This window comes from Enhydra lutris, unplaced genomic scaffold, assembly GCF_002288905.1.
Source record: "Enhydra lutris kenyoni isolate GAN:26980312 unplaced genomic scaffold, ASM228890v2 scaffoldscaffold20, whole genome shotgun sequence".
NCBI classification, from domain to species: Eukaryota; Metazoa; Chordata; class Mammalia; order Carnivora; family Mustelidae; genus Enhydra; species Enhydra lutris.
Window position 1 is genome coordinate 32,154,362 of NW_019154104.1, and position 21,111 is coordinate 32,175,472.

Genomic DNA, 21,111 nt, shown 5'->3' on the forward strand with positions numbered 1-21,111 from the left:
CCCCCCCCCCCCCCGCCTGCCTCTCTGCCTACTTGTGGTATCTGTCAAATAAGTAAATAAAATCTTAAAAAAAAAAAGATTTTATTTATTTTTATTTGTCGGAGAAAGAGAGCACAAGCAGGAGAAGCAGCAGAGGGAGAGGGAGAAGCAGGCTTCCCATTGAGCAGGGAGCCTGATGTGGGACTCAATCCCAGCCCTAGCCAAAGGCAGACACTTAACCCACTGAGCTACGCAGGCATCCCTCTATCACATTCTTTTAAAAAATTGAGATGGGGCGCCTGGGGGGCTCAGTCGTTAAGCGTCCACCTTCGGCTCAGGTCATGATGAGCCCCGTATCGGGCTCCCACCTCGTCGGGAAGCCTGCTTCTCCCTCTGTCTGCTGCTCCTCCTGCTTGTGTTCATTCTCCTGCTGTGTCTCTCTCTGTCAAATAAATAAAATCTTTTTAAAAAGATGAAAAAATAAAAAATAGAGATGTAGGGACGCCTGGGTGGCTCAGTTGGTTGGACGACTGCCTTCGGCTCAGGTCATGATCCTGGAGTCCCGGGATCGAGTCCTGCATCGGGCTCCCGGCTACGCAGGGAGTCTGCTTCTCTCTCTGACCTTCTCCTCACTCATGCTGTCTCTCACTGTCTCTCTCTCAAATAAATAAATAAATCTTTAAAAAAAAAATAGAGATGTAAGCCATGTAACATAGTAGTGACCATTTTAAAGTGTACAATTCAGTGCATTTTTTAGTATGTTCTCCCTGTCGGGCAGCCACCACCGCTAAACTAACTCCACACGTTCCCTTTAAAAAAAAAACCAAACATATATATATATATCTAGAGATTTTAATTATTTGTTTAAGAGAGAAAGAGGGTGAGCAAGAGAGAGAACAGAAGCTGGGTGGGGGAGAGGCAGAGGGAGAAGCAGACTCCCCGATGAGCAGGAAGCCCAACGTGGGGCTCAGTCCTGGGACTGAAGGATCATGACCTGAGCTGAAGGCAGATGCTGAGCCACCCAGATGCCCCTGTGTGTGTGTGTGTGTGTGTGTGTGTGTGTGTGTGTGTGTGTTTAAACCTTATTTACCACATCAGCTTTTTACTGCTTCCTGGTGGAATTTCACATGTTAAAACCAGGGAAGTAAAGTAACCAAAATGATGCTCTTTCCTTCTCTGGCCTTTGCTTTCTTTTTGTTAATTCTTTTTTTTTTTTTTGGACGCAAGAGAGAGAGTGAGCACAAGTAGGCAGAGCAGCGGGGAGAGGGGAAGGGGAGAAGCAGGGAGCCCGGTGTGGGGCTGGACCCCAGGACCCTGGGATCATGACCTGAGCCAAAGGCGGAGGCTTTACCGACTGAACCACACAGGCGCTCCGTTAATTTTTTTTTTTTTTTTTTTCTTAAAGATTTTATTTATCTGAGAGAGAGCATGTGTGTGTTTTCACACACTTGAACTGGGGAGGGGTTAGGGAAGAGGGAAAGGGCCAAGCAGACTCTTCCCAAGTGTGGCCCAGGCGAGGGTGTGGGGGCAGTCCCCTGACCCCGGAATCACAACCTGAGCCAGAATCAAGAGTCCACTGCCAGGTGCCCCTCTTGTTGTTAATTTTTGAGAGGGGGGTAAGGTTCGGTAAAATTTGTCACACTGTTGAAAATTGTATTGCCTGTTAATTTTTTTTTTTTTAAGATTTTTTTTTTTTTAATTTATTTGACAGAGGGAGAGAGCTCACAGGTAGGCAGAGAGGCAGGCAGAGAGGCAGGCAGAGAGGGAGGAAGAAGCAGGCTCCCTGCCGAGCAGAGAGCCCGATGTGGGGCTCGATCCCAGGACCCTGGGACCATGACTCGAGCCGAAGGCAGAGGCTTAACCCACTGAGCCACCCAGGCGCCCCTTTTTTAAAGATTTTATTTGTGTATTTGACAGAGAGACACAGCGAGAGAGGGAGCACAAGCAGGGGGAGTGGGAGAGGGAGAAGCAGGCTCCCCGCTGAGCAAGGAGCCTGATGTGGGACTCGATCCCAGGACTCTGGGATCATGACCTGAGCTGAAGGCAGCCGCTTAACCAACTGAGCCACCCAGGCGTCCCTCTAATTTTGTTCAGATCAGTCTTTTTGTTTGTTTGTTTTAAAGATTTTATTTATTTGACAGACAGAGAACACAAGTAGGCGGAGAGGCAGACGGAGAGAGAGAGAAGCAGGCTGTCCACCCAGCAGAGAGCCCGATGCGGGGCTCGATCCCAGAACCCTGGGATCATGACCTGTGCCGAAGGCAGAGGCTTTAACCCACTGAGCCACCCAGGTGCCTCTGTTTAGATAGTCTTAACCATTTATATCTTTAGACTCTATAAATGCAAGAGCTGAGCTATATAGTAAACAATGATTACTTTTCCTATTTGACCTTTTGTTTTCCTTAGGAGCTACTTATCTTGTTTTCATTTCCTTTTTAAATTGGTTCTAATCCATCCTCGTCTATAGCACTTGTTCCTAGGTTGGTGCAGAGCTCTGTCTTCCTCACAGTGAACCCTGTGCTCCGTAGTCCATGTTTTCTCTCTCTTTTTTTTTTTCATGTTTTCTTCTCGACTTATCATTTTGCTTGCACTCATCTTCCTGAACCTGAGGGAGCATGAGAGGTAGAAGTTTTTGAGACCTGGTATGTCTAAAAATGTTATTCTCCTATTCCTACAGTTGATTGAGAGTTTGGCTGGCTATGGAATTCTTTTTATTGTTTTTTAAAGATTTTATTTATTTATTTAATAGAAAGATCACAAGTAGGCAGAGAGTCAGGCAGAGAGAGAGGGGGAGGCAGGCTCCCTGCTGAGCAGAGAGCCTGACTCGGGGCTTGACCCCAGGACCCTGAGATCATGACCTGAGCCGAAGGCAGAGGCTTAACCCACTGAGCCACTCAGGCCCCCCTTGTTAAGACTTTGCTTATTTATTTTGGGAGAGATCGTGTGCGTGCATGAGCGGGGCAAGGGGAGGGAGAGGGAGAAAGTCCGAAGCAGGCTCGGCTAAACCTGACTGGAGGGGGGTGTTGATATAAGGACCCTGATATCACAGCCCAAGCCAAAACCAAGAGTTGATGTTTAACTGACTGTGCCACCCTGGCGTCCCTTCCTACTCCTCTTTAAACCTGCCCCAGCTGGTACAGCCACTCTGGAAAACATTTTGAGTTTCCTCAAAAGTTGAAAATAGAGCTACCCTACCACCCAGCAAGTGTACTACTGGGTATTTAGCTAAAAGATACAGATGTAGTGATCCAAAGGGGCCTGTGCACCCCAGTGTTGATAGCAGCAGCGTCTACAATAGCCAAACTGGAGAGAGCCCAGATGTGCATGAATGAATGGATAAAGAAGATGTGGGGTGTGGAATATTACTCAGCCATCAAAAATTGAAATCTTGCTGTTTGCAGCGACATGGATGGAACTAGAGGGTATTATGCTGAGCGAGATAAGTCAACCAGAGAAAGACAGTTGTCATGTGATCTCATTCGTGTGGAATTTAAGAAACAAAACAAACAGGATCATAGGGGAATGGAGAAAAAAATAAGGTGAAATTGGAATGGGAGACAAACTGTAAGAGGCACTTAATCACGGGAAGCAAATGAGAGTTGCTGGAAGGGAGTGCAGTGGGGCAAAAAGTATATAAAATTTTTCCTGTGCGGGGGTGGGGGGGGGATAAAACCTCTGCCCCTTCCCATTCTTTTCTCTTTTTTATAAACAGAACTCCCTCTCTTCCCTTCTTTGCAGAGAGAGGACACTGACTGTTTTTATAGTTGATAGGATTTAATTTTTTTTTTTTAAGATTTTATTTATTTATTTGACAGAGATCACAAGTAGGCAGAGAGGCAGGCAGATAGAGAGGAGGAAGCAGGCTCCCTGCTGAACAGAGAGCCCGATGCGGGGCTTGATCCCAGAACCCTGGGATCATGACCTGAGCTGAAGGCAGAGGCTTTAACCCACTGAGCCACCCAGTTGCCCCAGGATTTAATGTTTTTTAGTAAAGTTTTGAATTTTAATTCCAGTATAGTTAGCCAGTGTTCTGCTTCAGGCGTACAACGTGCTGATTGAACACCGCAGCGGCTCCGCACGCGTGTGCTCCTTAAGCACGGGTTTGGTGCTTCGGCGCTCCTTTCCTGCATGGGCTTCTGTCTATCCGTCCAGGCCTGCACCACGCGGTCGGCCAGGGCTCAACACCGTCCTGGGGATGTGATGTAGTGGGATGGGTACAAGATCGAGGCCTTGCCTTTCCGACAGGGCTTGCATTCAGGGTGGTACGAACGACACGTGACCGCAGATGGGACCTCGGGGAGTGCTGAGTGCTCCGAAGGGAGTCACACTGACCCGCAGTCTGACTTCAGTGCTTTCAGTCTCCCGAGCCGCTTTCATGCTCACCGTGACTTTTTCTTCTGTTTAACTTAATTAGGGGGTTTAAGACCTATTAGTTTCAGCAGTCACGGGTATGCTGACACTGTTTTATATGCCCCTTTCCTTTTTCTTCCTCATTTTATTATTTTAAAGCCAGTTCCAGACACTGGAATTTGGTGGCCTCTCGGCTAGTCGGATCCCATAGGCATGCTTAGCCCTCGTCCTCCTTGCGTCTTTACTGTGCTGATGGCCCTGCTCACGCCACTCTCTTGCCGTGTTTCAGACGGACCTAGTCCTTCTCCTGCTACTCTGGTTGTTCCCATGTTCCTTTGCTGGTTTTCTTCCTTCTTCCAACTGTGACCACTTCTCAAGGCTTTTTCTGGTAAATATGTTACCAAGAATTTACTGTCCCTTCTACTTTTCATTAAGGGGAAAAAGCTTGCAGACATTCAGAGAACTCCTGTTCACTGAGGCTTTGTGCTGTAGAAATGCCATTTGAATGTTTTGGTACTTTTAATCTTTGGCATTAATTTCAAGTGTTGTCATTTTTCCCATTAAAAAGAATTCAGGCATAAGCCAGAAATGTAATTAAATTGGTCTGCAGAGGGAAAAGAGAAACAGTACAGTATTTCAGCAAGTCACAGATAAACACATTTATTATTCACCTATAAAAATGTTAATCTAAAAGTCTTCACACAGTGTATTTTATTAGAGATGTAACATAAATGACACCTGTGATGAGATGCCTCATCTGTTTTCCTTCCTCCATTCTAGAATGTACGACAACATGTCCACGATGGTGTATATAAAGGAAGACAAGTTGGAGAAGCTGACACAGGATGAGATTATTTCTAAGACAAAGCAAGTGATTCAGGGGCTGGAAGCTCTGAAGAACGAGCACAATTCCATCTTACAAAGTTTACTTGAGACACTGAAGTGTTTGAAGAAAGATGATGAAAGTAATCTGGTGGAAGAAAAATCAAACATGATCCGAAAGTCTCTGGAAATGTTGGAGCTTGGCCTGAGTGAGGCACAGGTATGAATGAAGTCACCTCCGACAAGAATAGGAACTTGACAGTCTGGAGAACGGAGATTTTGTTTTGAAATACGTGGTTTAATGAAACTAGAGGGAAGATACTTCTAGGATAACAGAGGTCAGCTTGTAAAGTATATAAATGATTGATTTGGGCATGTCTAAATTTTATTTTATTTTATTTATTTATTTATTTTTAAAGATTTTATTTATTTGTCAGAGAGAGAGAGGGAGAGAGCGAGCACAGGCAGACAGAGTGGCAGGCAGAGGCAGAGGGAGAAGCAGGCTCCCTGATGAGCAAGGAGCCCGATGTGGGACTCGATCCCAGGACGCTGGGACCATGACCTGAGCCGAAGGCAGCTGCTTAACCCACTGAGCCACCCAGGCGTCCCGGCATGTCTAAATTTTAAAAAGCAGAGCCAAGACCGAGGTGACCTTGTCATTCTGGATTCGATTTGGGTGCATGTATCCAAAACCGAAATCAGCGGCTTAAACATCGTAGACATACATAAAGAAATGCCGAGGTAGGCCGCGCCCGGAAGGGTTGTGTAGCTGCATGGTCGTCAGGGACACACAGGCCTCTGCATTGCGGTGCACACAGTCTTTTTTGTGGACTAAGATGGAGCTCCAGCCACGGCCACCTGACCCCATTCTAGGACAGGAAGGGTGTCCCTCCTCCCTTTACTTCCTCCAGCTGAGGCACAACACAGCTTACATTTCACTGGCCAGACCGTGGTTCCATCGCCACACCCTGTTGTGAGGGAGCCTGGGGAATGTTGCTCTGCCTACTTCAAGGTCCACATTCTTAGGCCTAAGGGAGAAGGGAGAATGGATATTGGCCAACAGCTAATAGTTTCTGCAGTTCTCCAAGACGAGATTGCTATATATATTTAACTAAACCTTTGTTTTTATCATGTGGGACATAGAGGTGAAAAAATTAGAAACATCTGGGGGGCGGGGCACAGTTGGTTGAGCATCCAGCTCTTGGTTTCAGCTCAGGTTGTGATCTCATAGTGAGATTGAGCCCTGCTTCATTGCGGGGAGTCTGCTTGAGAGTCTCCCTTTCCGTCACCCTTCCCCCTAAGATCAGTCAATCCGAAAAGAAAAGAAGCCTCTTGTGGTAGCCCTGCCCCTTGATAATGTGTGGTTCTGCCAGCATATTTTAGGCAAAATCACATATAGTAAAATTTGGCTTCTTTCTTCTTAGCTTTCCTCTTTTTTTTTTTTTTTTTTTAAAGATTTATTTATTTGAGAGAGTGCGTGCATCGTTGGGTGGGGCAGAGGGAGAGGAAGAGAATCTCGAGCAGATTCCGTTGGGAGCGGGGAGGCCTCGATCCCAGGACCCTGAGATTATGATCTGAGCTGAAACCAAGAGTCAGACATTGAACCTGTTGTTCCCCCCAGGTGCCCCTTAGCTTTCTGCTTTTAAGCGATGAAAGCTGAATAGGGCTGCTGGGTCACTAGTTTCCACTTTCATGTAGAGAACACCGTTTGTCATAGTAACCGTCCAGACCCTGATTTTTTTTTTTTTTTTTAAGATTTTATTTATTTATTTCACAGAGAGAGATCACAAGTAGGCAGAGAGGCAGGCAGAGAGAGAGAGGAGGAAGCAGGTTCTCCACTGAGCAGAGAGCCCGATGTGGGACTCGATCCCAGGACCCTGAGATCATGACCCGAGCTGAAGGCAGAGGCTTAACCCACTGAGCCACCCAGGTGCCCCCAGACCCTGATTTTAGAGTTCTTCATCCCGACTGTGTGAAAGACCTCATTGTAGAATTTTAACTTTGCTTGGTTATTGTGAATGTATTATATGGCATTTTCTGTTACTGAAAAGTGATGTGAATACGGACTTCCTTTTTAGTTGGGCAGATATTAGAGTTAAGAAAAGGAGGAGAAAAGAGCCTCACCTTCTGGAGTTTAGGTCTGAAAGGTAGGAGGATAGTGGAGGGCAGGGCAATTGTGTTGTCTAAAGAGAGAACAGACTGGAGCCAGCTTTGCCCAGGTGTTTCTGCTCATACACTTCCCAGCGGCGTGCTGATGCCTCAGGCAGGTCTGGTGCACTCAGGCAGAGCCCTGGGACAGTCACCGGATTTTGTGACATGGTCCTAACCTTAGGGATATACCAGTGTGTTCTGATTAGGCGGCTAGCTAAAGATTTCTTCCCTTACCTTGGAACATCAAAGATTTGTCTGCATGCCCTTCCTTAGCTCTGTCACCTGCCCCTCCTGGAGGGACCGGCGCTCTGTACACAGTGCGTGCCTGTGCACACACTCTTACATGGAGAAGCGCCTCTGAGAAATGATGTTGGAGCCACCTAGGTAGAAGGAAAGAACATAGAGTCTTGTCAGAAGAGTAGCTGTGTGTCCATCACTGGTCCATGTGAGATGCTGTCAAACAGAAGAACAGCATCTAGTTTCTGTAGATGTTCTGAGCATGTGATACTCTTTTTTTTTTTTTTTTTTAAAGATTTTATTTATTTATTTGACAGAGATCACAAGCAGGCAGAGAGGCAGGCAGAGAGAGGGGGAAGCAGGCTCCCTGCTGAGCAGAGAGCCCGATGCGGGGCTCGATCCCAGCACCCTGAGATCATGACCTGAGTCGAAGGCAGAGGCTTAACCCACTGAGCCACCCAGGCGCCCAGCACGTGATATTCTTTACCATGGCCCCCTCTGTAGCCTGAGACTGAGGGTGACAAGGGAAGTCATTGGCATTTGTACCTGTCTGTGTCAGAGCACATGTGTGCAGTAGAAGTGAGAGCTGCAGGCCCAGGATGCCTGCGTCGGCGGGGGTGAGAAGCGTGGGAGCGACGCTACAGGCCGTCAGCGTTTCTTTTTTTCTTTTGAATATTTTATTTATTTATTTGACAGAGAGAGAGATCACAAGTAGGCATTGAGGCAGGCAGAGAGAGAAAGGGGGAAGCAGGCTCCCCGCTGAGCAGAATGCTGGATGTGGGGCTCGATCCCAGGACTCTGAGATCATGACCTGAGCCGAAGGCAGAGACTTAACCCACTGAGCCACTCAGGCGCCCCATTTTTTTTTTTTAAATATTTTATTTATTTATTTGACAGAGAGAGAGATCACAAGTAGGCAGAGAGGCAGGTGGGGGGGGGAGCAGGCTCCCCGCTGAGCAGAGAGCCCGATGCGGGGCTACCGTCAGCGTTTCTGTCTCCCTAGGTCATGATGGCTCTGTCCAACCACCTGAACGCTGTGGAGTCCGAGAAGCAGAAGCTGCGCGCGCAGGTTCGTCGGCTGTGCCAGGAGAATCAGTGGCTGCGGGACGAGCTGGCCAACACGCAGCAGAAGCTGCAGAAGAGCGAGCAGTCCGTGGCTCAGCTGGAGGAGGAGAAGAAGCACCTGGAGTTCATGAATCAGTTAAAGAAATACGATGACGACATCTCCCCATCCGTAAGTGGCTCCGTGGGAGCGCAGCACTGACAGCTGACCATGTCGTCGGCTGCTTTAGTCCAGCTGTGTTGCCCTTCTCTGATGATTGCGTTGAGCCACCAGAGGTTATGGGTCTTGGGGCTTAGTCCCTGGCAGGTCACATGCTTTTCACAGGTGTGTTTTAGCGCAGTGGTCAGACACGTGCACACAACCACTATGGGTAAGGCACGATGCAGAGGGGCACCTCATGAGGCTTTCCCCGCTTGAGAACCCATTGAGTCTGGCTTCCAAGCTCATCACGATGCTGGCACTTTCCTCAGGTCGGTGTGCATCCCATCCTGTTGTCTAGAATCCAGACTTGGGACTCCCCCTGTAGCCGGTGGTGCTGCGGACACCTTTCTCTCTGAAACTCTTTCTCCTGCTGCTGGGACTCTACCTGGTTCTCTTGCCGCCTCCTTGGTCTCTCTTGCCCACTTACTGTGTGTTTGGAATATTCCCGAAGGAGCTTGGTTTTCTCCTTTTTCTCTTGGCTCTCAGGCTGTTCTTCTTGGTCTTGTTTTTTACCTACCATTTATATCTGATTCAGTTAACTGAAAAACAATTTTTTAAATACAAATTTTGGAGTAATTTTAGATTCACAGAAAAATTGAAAAGATAGTAAAGAGAATTTCCATACATGCTTCACCCAGACTCTCCTCATGTTACATCTCCCATCGCCAGAGTGCGGGTCTTCATCAGCTCGGGCCATTGCGACAGAATACCACAGTTGCGTGGCTTATTCCCACAGTTCCAAGGTCAGGATGTTGGCACGGTTGGGTTCTTGGTGAGGGCCTTTATCCTGGTTGTGTCCTCACGTGGCCTTCCTTGGTGCGTGCAGAGAGAGGGAGGTATCTAGTGTCTTTTTTCCTTTTTGTTAAGGAGACTAGTTCTATCGTGGTGGCCCCATCTCCGTGACTCCATCTGACCCACATTACCTCCTAAAGGCCCACCTCCACATGCTATCGCCTGGAGGGCGAGGGCTTCCATTTGTGGTTTTTGGGGGACACGTTAGCCCACAGCACCTTGCTTTATTAGCCCGACTGTAATTCTCCCTTGCTTTTGATTTAGAAGACGTATTGCTGTGGGTTGCTGTGGGAATAAGAATAAATGAGCTACAGATGGCAGCCCGTGATTCGCCTAGAATACTGGGTGATGTTGTAGGGTTTTGTTGAATCAGACTTTTAAAACTTGTTATTTTGAGAAAATACTGAGCTTGGAGAAGAGAGCTAACAGAGCTAATTCTGCCTGTCCTTTCGGGGTGTACCTGGATGATGGTTTCTTCTGAATGCATTGGAGTAGGCGGCACAGGTCATGGCACACTCCCCGGCTGCTGCTGGGCGCGTTTCCGTGGCATGGGGACGTGCCCGTGAGCAGGCGGGGCCGGCTGTGGTCCGGAAGTTTTACATGGACATGGTGCTCGTCTGCACTGTGTCCTCCTCGTCTTAGCAGAGCCCGTCATGGCCTTCTTTCACCATGCCAGGAGCTGGTCCGTGACCCTATGTGGCACTCAGCTGTCACGTCTCCTCGGCTGGCTTTCATCTGAAACAGGTCTTTTTCAAACAGAGAAAACAGTTTTTCTCTGCCTTTCATGACACAGATGGTTTTGAAGAGTACACGGGTCAGTTACTTCGTGGGTTCCTCAGTCTGGGTTTGTCTCATGTGTCTCTCTGTGTTTAGATCCTGTGTCCCAGACAGGAGCAGTATCAGGATGAGTCTGTGTACGTCTCACGTGACCCCTTCCAGAGGCAAGGGAGGATGACGCTGACTTTCCACTTGGTCAGGCTGTTGTCTCTTCTCTCCCAGTGTGCCGTCGTGGTTTTTATCCCTGCACTAATCAGGGATCTGTGGGGAGACTCGAGGCACAGACTTAAAGCCAGCAGGTTTCCGGGGCACCTGGTGGCTCAGTTGGTTGGGTGTCGGATTCTTGCTTTTGGGTCAGGTCATGGGCTCAGGGGATCTTAGGCAAGGGATCCAGCCCTGCATCGGGCTCTGCACTGGTCGTGGAGCCTATGCGGGATTCTCTCTTTCTCTTCCAGTAAATAAATAAATAAAATCTTAAAAAAAAAAAAAAAAAAAAAGCTGGCAGGTTTTAGGTTGCTCTTAGGAGTCCTGTGGTGGTGGTGTGCAGGGAAGGGGGATTTGAGCCCTCCAGTTCTGTGGCGTTCAGTGATGGGCCATTTTAGTCTGTTAGTTACATATTTGGTTTCCAAATAAAATTTATTTCAAGGAAGAGTTTCCCTGCTGTATTTGAACTTCTCAGAATGTTGTGAAGAACTTGAGGCATAGAGATGCCGTCATGGTCGTCGGCTGCCCTGTGGTCTGCATCTCGGGTTTGAGTTCTAGTCTAGCAGGCTCTTTATTACTATCTTCTAAATCGGTAGATAAGCCAAATTGTGGTTAATCCCATATTTGATTTACTTTATTTTTAACGATTTTATTTATTTATTGAGAGAGAAGGAGAGACCGAGAGAGCATGAGCAGGGTGAGGGGCAGAGGGAGAAGCAGACCCCCTGCCAATCCAGGACTCTGGGATCATGATCCAAGCGGAAGGCAGTCTCCACCGACAGCCACCCGGACGTCCCTATATTTGATTTTCAAAACCGGTTATCCTTTCTGAGATTGTTTTGTTAAACTGATATTTGTATGAAGGATTTCTGGTGCAGGATTTGTAGTACTGGTAAGGCTGAAGTTCTTCCGGATTGGTTTTACAGGAGGACAAAGACACTGATTCCACCAAAGAGCCTCTGGATGACCTTTTCCCAAATGACGACGACGATCCCGGTCAAGGAAGTAAGTTGGCGAGGGGGAGTGGTTACATGGCAGCATGTACAAACAGAAGGTGGCTTGTCCTGTCCTGACGTGATGGCCATAGTTAGTGGGCGTCCTGGTGCTGGTAGCTGCTTCCCAGAGGCACGTGCACACTGGTCACCCAGCATTTCCCAAGACAACTTCAGGTGTTTCTTACCGGGATGCAGTAGATGTTGGACCAGCCCCTACAACGAACCTGGGGCCCGAACCAGCAGTTCGCGTGCAGTGTGTGCATTCTTGCAGAGGGAGACAGGCAGGGTTGGTCGGGTGCTGAGGGGAGCCTCCCTGCACTGTTGGGGGCGTCACGCTACCTCAACACGTGGCTCGCAGCCCCCCGCCCGCCGGGGCAGCGCGGCTCGGGTTTGCGCAGCGTGGGGGCCAGGCGTCCCCCGAGACCGGAGCTAGGGAGGAGGGGTCCGACTGACGCTGTCGCCTGCCTCCTGTTCTTGTGTGCAGTCCAGCAGCAGCACAGCAGTGCGGCGGCGGCCGCGCAGCAGGGCGGCTACGAGATCCCGGCGCGGCTGCGCACGCTGCACAACCTGGTCATCCAGTACGCCTCGCAGGGGCGCTACGAGGTGGCCGTGCCGCTCTGCAAGCAGGCCCTGGAGGACCTGGAGAAGACGTCCGGCCACGACCACCCGGATGTGGCCACCATGCTGAACATCCTGGCCTTGGTGTACAGGCCAGTACCCATTCCCTGCCCTTGCTTTCTCTGCCCACGGTATTTCTGATGAACTTGGAGGGTTTGAAGTACGTTTCTGTAAACCTGTAGAAGCCTGCTTTGCGGGCTCCATTGGTCACGTCTCTTCACACGGCCGTGGGGTTAAATTCAAAACACTGAGCCAGCTCTGTGGCAGTTACCGCCCCGTGCGACACAGACTGCCCGGACAACCCCCGTCGGCCGCCTGCAGTAGCCCACGTGCGCCCTTCACTCGGGCCAGACTGAGCCTCTTGCCATTTTCCGCCAGGTCCTGTGCACCACGTTTCTTTTGTCCGGAATGGCCTTCCCACCCTTCTAGGACCTTGTTAGCTCTCTCCCCGTTCTGAGTCTCAGGTCCCACTTGCCCTTTGCCCCTGTTGTGCCCCCAGTGCCCTTAACCCTTGCCTCTTCTCTGGCACTTCTCACTGTGCTTGGCGTTGGGGTTCTTTGAATTTTGTTCTGTCTTCTCCCAGAACAGTGTCCCTCAAAGTTGGGGACCAGCTTGTGTCCTGTCTGCACTTCTCACCTCACGCTAGCGTGCTTCCTCTCTCAGGAGCCCTTGGTGAACACCTTGAAGGGAACTAAGGAATTTTCCCTGTGGCACAGGGAGTGATGTGTTGGAGTCTTTTGTGTGTGTCTTTCAGCTGAACTCAGCTGCAGTGAGTCGCAACGGAGAAGGGAGTGGTTCTTCGCACAGCAGGATCGGTTTGCTGTAGCCCTTCCAGTTTTGTGGGTTGGGATGAACACATTGGTGTCTCTTCACTGGTTTGATTGTCCCCATTTGACGTTTTTGTCCCCCAAGTATGGGTCAGACTCGGCTGCTTCCCGTGGGGCCCTAGAGATGAATGCGTGTATGGTTCCTGCCCTCGGAGAAAGTAGGACATTGAATTTCAAGTCAGGAGAATTCAGGTTCTGTCTCTGCTAGATGGCCACAAGACAGAGGATGTTGTCCAGAGCCCTTAGCTTTCCTGAGCCTCAGTTTTCTTATATCTGAAATGGAGGCCGTTGTACTGTCCACTCAGAGGTCCAGGGGAGGACTAGGGGCATGTGACGCGTAGGGTTGCCCGGCAGACGTGAAACGCTCACAGGACGTTCTCAAGGAACTGATGGCCTCGTGTCGAAGAGAGGCTCTTTACATTCGTGTGCAGTTACAGGAGCAGGAGACCGGGTTCTGCTAATAGAATAACACAAAAGTTTTCATGGAGCAGAAAGATTCCTTCCAGTTGAGGGGCTAAGGGAAGGATTAACGGAAGGGGGGGAGCAGCACTCGGCCGGGCCTCGGAGGGCGGGTGGCATTGGTGTGCGGTGTTGGGTGTGTTTGGGGCGTATTCCTGAACCTCGCTGGCAAAGCTTGACGGCACCTGAAGGACAGCGGTAAGAGATGGGGCAGGGAGAAGCGGGGCCTGACCGCGGGGGTCCTGAGGGCAGTGCTGAGGGGTGCTGGTGGGGAGCAGTGGGCCCCTGCTCGGGTGTCGCCAGAGTCCCTTTGGCCTTGTGCGTAGGATGGTGTGGTGACTGGGGCCTGGAGGCAGGGCAGGATCCTAGGGATATGGAGCTGGGGTCTGAGCAGGGACGGGGACGGTGCAGAGGGAGAGGACAGAGAGGGCCTCAGGGAAGAGAAACAAACTGTTGCAGCCATTCATAGAGATGAGTGATTTCTTCACAAAACAAAACACCAGAAAGCAAGAGGCCTTTCCCAGCATGTCCGCAGCCCTGGCCGTGGTCAGCCGAGGTCTTCTGGGCAGCGCAGCGCACTCTCGCGGGTAGTCTGGACCTTTCTGAGCTGCCCTGCGGGTGGACATTGGGGTGGTTCGCAGATCTTCACTGTTAACGTAGCGTAGGGACTCGGGGATTTACGTTTAAAATCTTGACGGATGATGCCACTTTCATTCCAAAGTTTTAAAAATGTGTCTGCACTGGGCCGCTGGCTGGCTCAGTCAGTAGAGCATCCGACTCCTGATCTCAGGGTCGTGAGTTCGAGCCCCATGTTGGGAGTAGGGGTCATTCAAATAAATGAAGCTGAGAGCAATTTGCGTGTGGTAACATGAAGACTTTTGGCCGACAATAGACATTACTATTATAAATGAGTTAAATAAAAAAATGCACATAGGGTTTCTGTTGTGGGTTGTAGGCGTGCTGCTTCCTCGTTTACAGTGTCCGGTGGCGGCAGTTTCTGGGCCTCGCTGCACTCTGGCGTTTCCCTTCGTGCTCTGGCCGAGGGGTTCGGTCCGTCCGGAGTCAGAAACAAGTGCAGAGCCGCCTGCACGTCCGCATTCTCATTCAGGGCTGCACCCCGGGGCTGGCCTGTACCTTCTCCGCGTTCTTGTGTCAGGGCACGTTTAATTTTAACTCCTTGGGGGAAGAGCATAACATACTGATAAACGTCTTTAGAAGATTTGTCTGAGATTTTGGCTTTTTGAGAATCGGTTCCTGCAGTGGGTTAGCGTCTGCACAGTCTACGCCTGGTACCTGTGGCCACACTCCTCAGGCCGGGGGCGTCCCCTTTCCCTCTCCTGCTCCAGCCGCGTTTCCCGGCCGGCGGCGAGGCTTGTCCCCGCGCTTCAGCAACGGGAAGCACGGCCTTGTGGTTGCCTTCGTGCTTCCCTGGTTGGATATTTTTAGTCAATTGTGTCCTTCTGTGACTCTTCCATAATCTTGCGCATTTTTCTGTTAGGCATTTCCTGCGTGCGGCGGTGTAACTTCTGTTTTCATTTTCAGTTTGAATTTCCTGGTCAGTTGAGTGCAGACCCCAGCACCAGAGTTCCTGGGGCGCGGCTGGTTTCTTCGTGTTCCGGCTGAGGGTGACGGTCGTGGGTTTGGGGCCACGCCTGGGAACCAGTGCCGTTGCTCTTGGTGTCCTCTCGCTTTGGCTAATTAATTAATAGCTGCTGACATTTTCGGGCCTGCTACAGTTTGGAAAAGTGCTCGGTACCCCTTGCCTCTTTTAGCTTACCAGGCTTTTCGGTAGTTCTTGTTAACTGGTTTTAAGTGTCTCTAGTAGTTCTCGAGACTTTCTGTCATACCTGCTGATTTTCACAAAATGTTTGAGCCAGTTTGTCGTGTGTTGTAGGGTATTGGGAGAAAACAACCTCAGTACCCTCGGCCAGAGTTAGCTTCAGAGGTTCCGGGGGTGCGCTCACCCTTTGCGTGTCCCGCAGGGGAGTCTGGCTTCTGCAGGGCAAAGCCTTGCCGGGCAGCTCTTAGACACAGTTAAGGAGCACGTGTGCTGGTCTCACGGAGCGAGTAACTTCTGTGATCACGTTGTCGGTACCAAAGCAAGGGGGGCAGAGGCTGGGGCTGGGCTTCTGTCTTACGGCAGTCAGGAGCCGCCGCCTCCCTCCTTCCTCAAGCACACAGTGGGAAGGTGTGTCCCAGATGAACACACTGTGACATATTTATTTTTAACAAGGTTTTGCATTATACGCACAGCATATCATTAGCTTCTTAGAGCAACTCTGTGAGTTAGGTAAGACACTTTCTAGACAGGTTGACTGGGACTGTGGGGGGCTGCTTAATGTCCCAAGGCCTTGCAGGCCTTAGCTGGCAGAGCCTGGGATCGAACCCTGGGATCAGTTCTGTCTGATAGCAGGTGAAACTCTGCCCGGCCTTCTGGACCGGCTCCCATACTCTGCAGTACAGTGCTGTGGTGTGGGGGCAGTGTCGTCCCCGAAACCTGGACGGGCGGGCCAGGTTCCAGAGCTAATTGGGTCTGATTCCAAGTTCCCGTTCATTGGTGGGATCTTTTTCTTTTACACTGGCGGTATTTCTGATCATTTTAATAGTGGACTTTTATTTTTTAAATAGCTCAAGTTTAACTTTTATTTCTGTAGTTTCAAAATTGCATTTTTTAAAAAAGACATAAGTTATATCCAAAACACTTAACGTGTGCTTTTCAATGTAGAGACCAGAATAAATACAAAGATGCCGCTAATCTGCTGAACGATGCCTTGGCCATCCGCGAGAAGACTTTGGGCAAAGATCATCCTGCGGTTTGTATATCTGGTTCTTTCCTTTTTATATTTCATTTTCCCTAATATTTTTTTTTTTTACCCAACTCATTTTAATATTAAACTCAACAGGGAAGGTTTAAGAGCTGCCCTTTGACTAGAGGTGCAGGTAGGAGTCCTCACTCGCTCAGTCCCCGCGCTGAGCTCCGTCCCCGGAGGTTCTGGCGCTCGGCCTGTGCGCGCACGCGCTAATCTGTTCATCGCCGCTACCGCCCGCGGGTCACGTACTGTATTTTTTTATCCGAAATCAAATTGCATGTACTTCTCTAAATTTTTTTCTAAAGAATTTACATTTTTCTTAAAATCTGGCCAGATTTGCAAGCAGATCTGTGTTTGGGTTGGCTTTGTGGCTTCCAGTGAAATTAAAAAAAAAAAAAAAATCAAGATCACGGTGTTGTTGATTGTTTAATTTTAGTGTCTCCGGTTCACTTAGTGTAACCTGTAGCGTGTTGTGAACTGCCCTTTGTTTTTCACTGAAGTCCTGTCCCCTCGCTCCGTGGAGAGCACGTCGCCGAGCGCGTGAGACAGGTCCTGCCGCTACTGCTGCTTACAGGTCTCTGCTCGTCCCTCCGTTGGCAGGTGGCGGCGACTCTGAATAACCTTGCGGTGCTTTACGGCAAGAGAGGGAAGTACAAAGAGGCCGAACCGCTGTGTAAGAGAGCCCTGGAGATCCGAGAGAAGGTGCGGGCAAAGACGCGCGCTCATTTTGAGAGGCCGCGTTTGAGCTTTCTAAGTATTTCAGGTTTTGTGTTTTGAGGCGTGACCCCTGTGGTACGTTGTGACTGACCATTTCCTGGAAGTAACTCACCTGGTAGAGGCTGAGGTGGACGGCCCACAAAACGCAGCCGGACGAGCCCAGTCAGACTGGGGTTCAAAAGGAGTGAGTGGGTGTTCAGGGACACTGCATGGTGCAGTCCTTAAGCGTCTGCCTCTTGGTTTTGGCTCAGGTCGTGATCTCACGGTTGTGAGATCGAGCCCTGCATCGGGCTCTGTGCTCAGTCTGCTTGCGATTCTCTGCCCTTCCAGTTCGTGCGCACATGCTGCTCTCTCGCTCTCAAAAACAAATAAATAAATCTTAAAAAAAAAAAAAAGGGTTGGGGGAGTGGGTTCGGTCTTCGTGCCCTGTCTGCCTGATGCGGCCTAGAAATGACTGCAGGAGGAGGAGCCCCTGAGGACTGGACGTGGAGGGCATCTACCGTTTGACAACGGGGCATGTACTTGTGGATAAGAAAAATATTGAAATTGAAAAATGAAGTCACCAAATATGCTTATAAAGCTTAAAAAATGAAGTGATTTTCAGAACTAAAGTTTGGCTGAGAAGTACACATTCCATCGCTGTCCTGGGTATTATGTGCTAATTAGGTGTTGGGGAAACGTGGCTTGGTAATGTCAGCAGGCAGGGGCTCTGGTGTTCGGTCCAGGCCATGAATGACCAGGGGTAGCATTTTAAATTGATACTTTCTGTGATTATTTGCCAGTGATACTGCAAGGTCATTTAATTTTTGGCCGTATGGTGAAATTGGGAAAGGGGAAATAAAAGGGGCTCCTCATCAAATTATGCAGGAAAACTTTTCTCATGCCGCCATCTGCATGGTACCTACGAAGTAAAATGGTCAGATTTTGAGCTGACTGGGGTGAAGTCGAAGACATGTAAGTATCCAGTGAAGGGTCATGAGCTTTGTTCAGTCATCTGCCAGGTTTATTCACGCGTAGTTGCTTTCGTTCACTCGTGTGGTAACGCGTGCGGAGGGTTCTGGTTGGTGAGAGCTGGTGGGCCTGCTCCTTGCATGGGGCTCTGCTGCACGGGCTTCTGGGTTAGAGCTCTGGGAGCGTGCAGAGCAGGGACTCCTGCAAGCCCAGGTGTGCGGGTGCACCGGGGACGGCTTCCCACAAGTGCTGAGTGTTGGAACTGGGTCTTCTGTAAGTCCCCCCGGCAGGGAGGGGAAGGGCATGCAGAGAGCGATGGGCAGGCGGCATGCTGCACTGGGGACATCAGTGAGGGCACGAGGTTGAGAGAATGAATGGTTTTTCAAGGTAGTAGGGAGGTGGTTTAATATTTATTCATCTGTGAGTCAGCACTCTTCTAGGTACTGGGGTTATGCTGGTGTAGGAGATAGAATTTGTACTGTTGTGGCTCGCATTACACACACTGGGCAAAGCCATACCACACAGGGAAATAAGATAGTTTTGGGTGGTGATACTTGCAAAGAAAGAACAACCAGGGTGCCCGTGAGTTAACCCAGGTAGAGACGGGCTGAGGCTCCCTTGAACTGGATGGAAGGAGGTGTCCCCTCTGAGGGTTGAGCAGTTAGTGGGGGGTATAGCTGGGGGACCTGGGAGAAGGGCACCAGGCATGTGGGATGGGAGCTCCAGGAGCCCTGAAGGTGGAGTTTGAAATATAAGGGCTGTGGTTTGGGGTGGGTGCAGAGGACCTTCAGGTCTTAGTGGGAAGGGATATGTAGGCTGAATTCGAGAGCTGGAGATTCCCTTCGAAGGTTTGCATGCATAGGAGAGAGTCTGGTGCCATAGCTCGGGTCAGAAAGGGCTCTTCCAGAACTTGGGCGTCATATCGATAGAATTTTTATACAGCCATTTCCTAGTTTCAGGCCATGAGTTCTAATGGCACCTGTGCCAGCCCCCGTGTGGGGTTACTGTAAGGATGAAAGGTTGAGAGTGTGTAGGGAAATCAGTACAGTCTCTTTTTACCCAACAAGAGTATGAGTTCTGGCTGTTTTTCTTTCTTTCTTTTTTTTTTTTTTTTTAAGATTTTATTCATTTATTTGAAAGAGAGCCCAAGTAGAGGAAACGGGCAGAGGCAGAGGGAGAAGCAGGCTCCCCACCGAGCAGGGAGCCCAATATGGGACTCCATCCCAAGACCTTGGGATCATGACCTGAGCTGAAGGCAGCCGCTTAATTACTGAGCCACCCAGGCGCCCATCTGGTTTTTTTTCCTTGTGTATAGTGCGGGACTGTGGGCCTGGACGGTGGGCACAGCCACGGTTGTGTTGAGAAAGGACCCCTCTCGTAGTGGGTGGAGAACGGACTGGATGGCACTAAAATCGATGCTTCTAATATACTCTTTTTTCTTCACAGGTTTTGGGAAAGGATCACCCCGACGTTGCCAAGCAGTTAAATAACTTGGCCTTACTGTGCCAGAATCAGGGCAAGTACGAGGAAGTAGAATATTATTATCAAAGAGCCCTTGAGATCTACCAAACAAAACTGGGGCCTGATGACCCCAATGTGGCCAAAACAAAAAATAACCTGGTATGTGGACAGAAGTGCACTCTGTAGGTAGAGCCCCAATGCTGCCCTTTTGACCTCTGAGCTTTGTGTCACTTAACCTGTAGACAGGAATGTGTCTTCTCTACATATGAAGTTACTAAGTACTTTATTTTATTTTTTAAGGCATCCTGCTATCTGAAGCAAGGAAAATTCAAGCAAGCAGAAACACTGTACAAAGAGATTCTCACTCGTGCACACGAAAGGGAGTTTGGCTCTGTAGATGGTAAGGACCCTGCTTTCGCTTCTGAGCAGACACGGTTTTTCGTGTGCATTAAAAATGGTGATTCCCAGCTGGAACTCGGTAATACCCAAGTCATCGTCTCATTTTCAAGGTAGAATTTAATTGAATTTTAGAAATGATTTTGCCGATAGCACCTAGAGGAGAGGATGTGACACAGTCTGAGTGTCATGGGCTCATTCATTCGTTCTCCTGCCATCCAGTGAACACGCGTGGTCACCAGGTACTCAGTGGGTCACGTGCCTTGTGGTCAGGGGTGATGGGCCAGCTGCCCCCCGTCTTTCTGCGTTGCCCTCTCCGGAGTCCAGGCTTTGCTCTTGCACAACTCATAGCACTAACCCCAGAAAACCTCTCCGGAGGCATCGGTGCTCTGTGGATTTACTGTTATCCTGGTTCTCCCAGTGCCAGCAGGGACAGTAGCATCAGCACCACGTGGGACCTGTTGGAAATGCAAACGGTTGACCCCATCCCAGGCCTGCTGGGTTATTTGACTGTCTAAAAGAGCCAAGGCCTGCCTCCATATTCCTTAAAGTGCTCTGGGTACTTAATATACGGTTTTGGGATAAATATTTTAAAAGATTTAAAATGTTTAATGCAACAGTTTTATTTGTGTGTTAAGTAAGGCATTTCCCCCCTGCGTCAGGTGTTCCATAAGGCGTTGGGAATGAGGAGTGTGTTACTGGTGTGCAGGAAACCTGAGGCTGCACAGGGAAAGCGGTTTTGCTTAATAAATGTTTTTGTTTGTAGAGAGTTTCTAGAAACCACTTGGGAAAAGTCTTTGGAGTGTATTAGTTTTTTTCCCTCCTTCGTTAAGTGGAACAGTAGGTCCTTTTTACTCTCCGCGCACAGGAGGCCACGGGCTCAGCGCGGGAGTCGTGGGCGGGGGCAACAGCCTGCCCCCAGCTGCAGAGGCCGGTGCATTGTGTAGTGATTCCAGGGCATTTCCTTGATGCCTTTTAAAAAAAGCTCTGTTCTTGGGGGATACTTGTTTCCATAAGATTTGCTGGCTTCTTTTCTAACAACAGAAGCATAGAGTCCGGTTGAGTTCTAGTGAAAGCGGCTTTCCCGTGTTTGCCCTCCGTACAGATGTCCCATGCAAGACACAAGGTGCAGATGTGTCCTGTTGCCGTCTAGGGTGCCCTTCAGGCTCCCGGGCCTGCTGGTCATGGCGCGCCCGTGCACCGGCGTCACTCTTGGGGTCCCCGCCCGTGGCCCTTAGCTTGCTGCGGGCTGGCCGTAGCGGTTCGCGTCGCTCGATAGCTCCCACTGCGCCCCGTGCTGT

At 49.7% G+C, this 21,111-nt stretch overlaps 1 protein-coding gene across 16 annotated transcripts in view; it reads left to right on the plus strand.

Annotated features, from left to right (window-relative positions):
* Positions 1-21,111, plus strand: part of LOC111148551 (kinesin light chain 1) — a 57,012-nt gene that overhangs the window by 13,504 nt on the left and 22,397 nt on the right. For 15 of the 16 annotated variants that reach the window (XM_022505191.1, XM_022505197.1, XM_022505198.1 and 12 more), the window contains exons 2-9: positions 5,110-5,371; positions 8,543-8,773; positions 11,503-11,581; positions 12,056-12,281; positions 16,201-16,288; positions 16,886-16,987; positions 19,400-19,573; positions 19,715-19,814. In XM_022505191.1, coding sequence (XP_022360899.1) covers positions 5,111-5,371; positions 8,543-8,773; positions 11,503-11,581; positions 12,056-12,281; positions 16,201-16,288; positions 16,886-16,987; positions 19,400-19,573; positions 19,715-19,814 — 1,261 coding nt within the window. In that variant the 5' untranslated portion in view covers position 5,110. Of the gene's footprint in view, positions 1-5,073; positions 5,372-8,542; positions 8,774-11,502; positions 11,582-12,055; positions 12,282-16,200; positions 16,289-16,885; positions 16,988-19,399; positions 19,574-19,714; positions 19,815-21,111 lie in introns of those variants that run through there. The other variant, XM_022505194.1, reaches the window with a different exon arrangement.